The 5,690-nt window shown below is 29.6% G+C and overlaps 1 protein-coding gene across 1 annotated transcript; it reads left to right on the top strand.

Moving 5' to 3' along the window:
- Window positions 1-1,417: 1,417 nt before the first annotated feature.
- LOC111714754 (zinc metalloproteinase nas-14) lies at window positions 1,418-3,641 on the top strand. Its single transcript, XM_023489939.1, has 5 exons — window positions 1,418-1,522; window positions 1,784-1,852; window positions 2,368-2,449; window positions 2,523-2,620; window positions 2,991-3,641. The coding sequence occupies exons 1-5, from the start codon at window positions 1,446-1,448 to the stop codon at window positions 3,499-3,501; spliced, it is 837 nt and encodes a 278-aa protein (XP_023345707.1). The 5' UTR covers window positions 1,418-1,445; the 3' UTR covers window positions 3,502-3,641.
- The last annotated feature ends 2,049 nt before the right edge of the window (window positions 3,642-5,690 follow it).

The following is a 5,690-nucleotide window of genomic DNA, read 5'->3' as shown; positions in this document are numbered from 1 at the left end:
TAACTTTTCTCTGAGGGCATATATAGCAATAGTTGTGCATTATCTCAAAGGCTAGTTTTTAACATTTAAACGCAATTTTTGTCATTTTTGAAAGCCAAGTACTTGTAGAACCCTGTGCGCTGAAGTACTCTATATACCCTATTACAATCACTTTCCATAAAAAGATTTGAGAATTACAAATTGGTGTTTTTGCCATCTCCTTCTAATGAATCATCAGCTGTTTAGTTTTAAACCATTAACAGAATCTCTTTTTTACTCTTTTACACAAATGAAAATAATGCAAAACTAGAGTAAAGTGCAACACAGAAAAGGTTTACATCGGTATGTTTAAGGATATCTACTCAATAAAAAGCACAATTTATTTATACTTATTTTGATTTAAACTCTTAACAAAGTGAATTTAGAAAAAACATGATGGTTTAAGAAAGTTTTCTATGAATTTATTCAATCACACAGAGCAAAAAGTTTTATCAAAATTAAACTTTTTCAGGTTTATGGAACGTTTTCAAAACAATGCAAAAAAAAATATTTCTGACTTCCCTAGGCTTAGTGCGTCAATATAATTCACCAAAACCATAATGTAGTACTTTAATTATCATACAGAGAAATTTTCATCTTTCTAATCATCCCAGGGAAAGATTTTACAGGTTCTTTACATTAAAATATGATTCTAATGAAAAGTTGTACACATAGTGGAATGAACACATCACAAAATAAAAAAGATAACTCATTAGTTTTACTGATTGAGCAATGTCAAACATGGGCAGTTAAATCAAACTTATCATCCAAAGCTGGAAATGCTTGTTTGCATAGTAAATCAAACTCCATGATGAAATAACTAAAATGAAAAGATTAAGCATTAATCCTCAATTTAAAAGTGCCCACATAGGATATAAAAATGAGTGATCAGAGCCTGCAATTTAAAAACTTCGGCTTGAGCTGTAATACCTGAAACCCGACTTTAAGACCCAATCTTTGACCCAACTTTGGCAACAGCTTATGTCCCGAGATTAACAGCTGCAAGATCTTCGGCTTGACTAAAGGAGTTATGCAATTGAAAATAAAACCAACCTTGGTTGGTTTTAGTGGAGAATAAGGCTGAATGTTGAATCTTATTCTCATCAAAACCCAGAATGCGCCAATTTCTACCATGAAAATCCACCAAATAGAATATCAAACCAGTTTTTTGAACTAAACTCTGTTGAAAATGAGATGCACCTTGAATTTGAAAGCGCAAGCCATAAATAAGGCCCAACAGCTTAGACCCAAGGTGTATTTACCCTGATTTTTTAAATTGCGGGATTAGGACTATGAATATCTGACACAAAACACTATCATACTTGTTGCTTGGGCTTTTATGATACTTTTTTAGATGAAGGGCAATTATGGCCAATAAGGCCCTATCAGTTCAAAGGTTAAAATAATAGAAATATGTTGTTTTTCAGATGGTTGTATTGGAGGTTGGGATAATTTTCATTGTTGGAATTTATGGTTCCTTTGCCTCAGAAGGATGCAGTTTTAGGTACATTATTCTCTGAGATATAAATAGTTACATTGCAATGCAAAAGTCAGAAGTAATTACATTCAAAATATTACTTTCTCTCATAGTAAAGTGCAGAATATATCAATTGCAATGAGCATCAGAGATTTTTCTCTGATTAGTTTTCTTTAAACCAGACATATTGTCTAATAAGAATTCTAAAAATGGTTTTCTATAAAAGTTGGATATATATTACTAGTCCTTCATATATATATCTACCTTTCTGAAAATATTCTATTTTAGTTCAGATTATGTGATTAAGAAGGCACCTGAGGAACCTGAGGGGGGTCAAGATTACAATTTTAATCCTGTGTAATGTTTTTTAATACATTATATAAACTATGCAGTTTAAATAATCTTTCTAGCCAAGAAAAGCGATACATTTTTTGCATTCAAAACTTTGACTTATAAATTTGTTTGGACGCTGGGGTTCATTGCAGGATGAGAAAATCTTTGGGCACAGAATGCACACATTTTTCATTCCACTGCAAACCGCGGATTTTATGAGCTACCTGATACCTTATGAAGAATAAAAGCACTGAAATTTCCCACATTTTGTGTGGAATTTCACACAAAATTGATACTGACACAAACAAATATATAGGTTTTCATGAATATAAGAAAACAAAAATAAGCAGCCAGGCTTATCAGTTCATTCAACATTTTATAAATCTTCCAGTTTTTACATTTTACATTCAAAATTCAAATAAGGTTTTTTGGAAAACAGATGATTCTGTTTGCTACTTTTTCAATGGAACCAGTAAAAGTAAATACCAGCCATGCCATATTTACAATTCTTACATCATTATTTTCAACATATTTTCCAGGTTTGATGGCTGGTGGAAGAATGTGCGTGGAGTGATGACTGTTCCATATGTATTTGATAAAGCAATATCCAATACGGGAAAGGTTACAGTATTTCATATATTTCAACTTCTTATTTGCTTCCTAAGAATGATTAAAAGATTAAATGTTTATTCAGAGTGCTTTCGAGTATGTAATGGATGAGTTTCAAGAAGGATCCTGTGTTGAATTTAAACAAGTTGACTCAACCTACAAAGATCACTACTTACTCATCAAGTAAATAAAATACAAGTAAAAGGAAACCATGCAAGTGCAAGTAGGGTTGTTGAAATATAATTTGTCTATAGTTTGAAATTAGGATTAATTTCAGACCAAGCTATTAGAGAAAAAACAAAAGACAATATTCAAAAACATTGAAAATTTAGCAGGAAAATTAAAAAGAGTTGCCAATATTTTTCAAATGCATCTACTGGTATTTTTTATTGTGGATTTCATCAGAAAAGACATTTCAAAAGTAGCAATTTAAGTTCTTGATCCCAAGAAAAAAAATATTCCTGTACAAAAGATTACAGAAAAATCAATATTAGTCTAAAATAAACCCAAAATTTTCTTTTGTTGGTACTTACAACTAATTATGATTATTTAGAACAGGGGGAAGCTGCTTTTATAATCGCAATGGTGTTGCTGGTCATGTTGGAAGGGACCCTGAAATACAGAATGTTTATCTTTACATGAGCAAAGAGTTGTGCTCTCACCGTGGGTTCACACTGAAGGATCTCAGGATATACTTTGGTGTACTACGTCATGAGTTTCTTCATGCATTTGGTCTTCAGCATACACAAAATAGATGGGATAGAGACACTTTTATTAAAGTCAATGAGAACAACATTAAAGAAAATAAAACATCCCAGTTCAATAAATGTAGAGATTGCGATACCTTTGGAGTACCATATGAATGCAATTCAATAATGCACTATCCTCCATACACATTTTCCCGCAATGGATATCCAACGATAGATTCTGTAAGTGAGGGATGTGATTTGTCAAAAAACCCTTTTAAATTAACATCAAATGACTGGTTACTTCTTCATAAAGCTGCTAAATGTCATGGAAGTCCAAAAATATTACCTGGCTGGCTTAAAAATCAGAATTGGTAAACTTGAAGAAATGTAACATTGGTGATGTTTACATTAATTTTTAAAATTATTCTAAAGTTTGGGATATATTTGGGTGAATTGTCATTGAAATAATATCTGTAAACAATTCTAATTAGGTTTAATAAAGATTTGAAGATTAAGCTATTTTAATTATGTTTAAATATTTACCCAAAAAAAAGAACCATGATGATGATGGAATAATCATTTGGTGGTATTCTTACAATTATTTTTGAAATTATTCTAAAGTTTGGTATACATTTTGGTGAAAAATCGTTGAAATAATATCTGTAAGCATTTCTGCTTGAGTCTAAATAAAGATTTATCTGTTAAGCTATTTTAATTATGTAAATATGTATCCCAGAAAAAGATCCAATCTAAAGTATGTGGTTTCTATCTTACTTGTATAATCAACAATTTTATTCATATTTGTAAACCTATTAGATGTGTGTGTCTTTCTGTGAGACTATTGAAGCAAATTCTAAGCTTTGAATTAGATTTCTTTCTAATTTATGCAAAAATGACCTTAATACAGTTCTTGGCAGAAATCTATTTTCTATTGCAAATGATTGTTCTGTAAATTTTTTGGATCTTAATAAATGTTAGTTAAGAAATATTTTGATGTCCCATTGGACTGTGCATGGAAAGTTCTGGTTTTACAAGAACTTTTAAATACAAGAATGAATAATTTATATGTTGAAGGATTTGATGATTACGTAATAACTGAAATGATAAATATGTTATGTAATGAGTAATGATCAATGTCGTCAATTTGTGCATAATTTTGCATATTTTTCTCTTTTCTTTTGGAAACCTGTACTTTCAAAAATTTATTTAAACAAATTTAAATTACACCATTTATATAAGTATTTATATCTTTGTGTGTGAATAAATCTTTATAATAATAATATTTCATGTTGTTACTAGACTGTTTTTATAAATTGCACTGAAATATTTCATATTTATTTGACTACAGATCCTAATATATTAAATTCTGTTTGTTCGTCCAAATTTCACCCGTAAATAGCAGTGTGTACTGTATTATTAGGTCATAATCTCTTAATATTCTTTATCAGAAACTATACAAAGTGTACACTCATGGCTAATGCACACGGAGAGGTAGCTAATATCCAGTCCCCCTCTGGTTGAAACTTTCCTCTTAAAACTTTTTACCTTACAAGAAAAAGTGATTTTTACATTTTTTGTAATAGTTTTAATGCATAGGGCAGCTGTTTGAGAAAAGTATTAACATTTTAAATAATTCTTCTTCTATAGTGGGGGGGGAGAGCGCGGGTATCATCACCAGCCAAACTAAAAATTAATTTGAAAGGGAAAAATAACACTTATTTATATACACATTACATATACACATGAAAGTAAAAAATGAAAATTGTTTTCCTTTAAACTAGAATGTATTTCTTTGTTAAATAGAAAAATACTTTTATTGTATGATAATTTTACTTTAAAACAAAAATAAACTATAGAAAGTCGAGTTTCTACGATCTATTTACCCCTTTTAGCCAGGCATATTTGGAAAAGAGAAATTTTTACAGTATACTTAGTTAGGAATTGGCAGTTTTTACTAATTTTAAAACAACTAATCGTCTTGTTAACAATGAAAAAAAAATTGTACAAGAGATAGTTTTTAAAATTAAAAAATGAAACAATTGCTTTTTGTTTTGTTTTAAGAAAACAATAGTTTTATAAAGACAGACTCTGACACATTTAACTATAAGTTTTTTAAACAAAAGTTCTTTAGTTTTAAAAATCTAAAATGTAACTAAAAACTATAGCTTTTTTATTGTTTTCAAAAAACTTGCCCGGATCCAATAGTAAACCGAATTCTTTTAAAAAGTAAACCGGATCCTTTTTGATAGTAAACTGGATCCTTGTAAATAGTAAACCGGATCCTTTAAAATAGTAAACCGGATCCTTTTGGATATTAAACTGGATCCTTGTAAACAGTAAACCGGATTCTTTTAAATAGTAAACTGAATGAATTAATCCCTCCTTTCAAATTTGATTTATGAGTAATTCTACAAAAATAAAAATCAATTCTTAAATCTACTTTGCAGTTAAAAAAATACTTTAATTTCTCTGCTACGGTTGATTTGTAATTTTGAGTACTCTCCGTCTGTATGCTTTAAACAATAATCTGAACCTACTAGAAAAATTAATGAAACTGTATTGTA

This window comes from Eurytemora carolleeae, unplaced genomic scaffold, assembly GCF_000591075.1.
Source record: "Eurytemora carolleeae unplaced genomic scaffold, Eaff_2.0 scaffold1558, whole genome shotgun sequence".
Classification (NCBI taxonomy): domain Eukaryota; kingdom Metazoa; phylum Arthropoda; class Copepoda; order Calanoida; family Temoridae; genus Eurytemora; species Eurytemora carolleeae.
Note: the sequence above shows the minus strand (reverse complement) of the source record. Positions and strands in the feature narration are given on the sequence as shown.

Bases quoted from the DNA above. Each gene is read 5' to 3' on its own strand.
- LOC111714754 (XM_023489939.1), top strand. From the start codon at position 1,446: ATGGTTGTATTGGAGGTTGGGATAATTTTCATTGTTGGAATTTATGGT. The intron at 1,853-2,367 runs GTAATGTTTTTT...CATATTTTCCAG, and splicing joins GATTACAATTTTAATCCTGT to GTTTGATGGCTGGTGGAAGA. The intron at 2,450-2,522 runs GTTACAGTATTT...ATGTTTATTCAG, and splicing joins CAATATCCAATACGGGAAAG to AGTGCTTTCGAGTATGTAAT.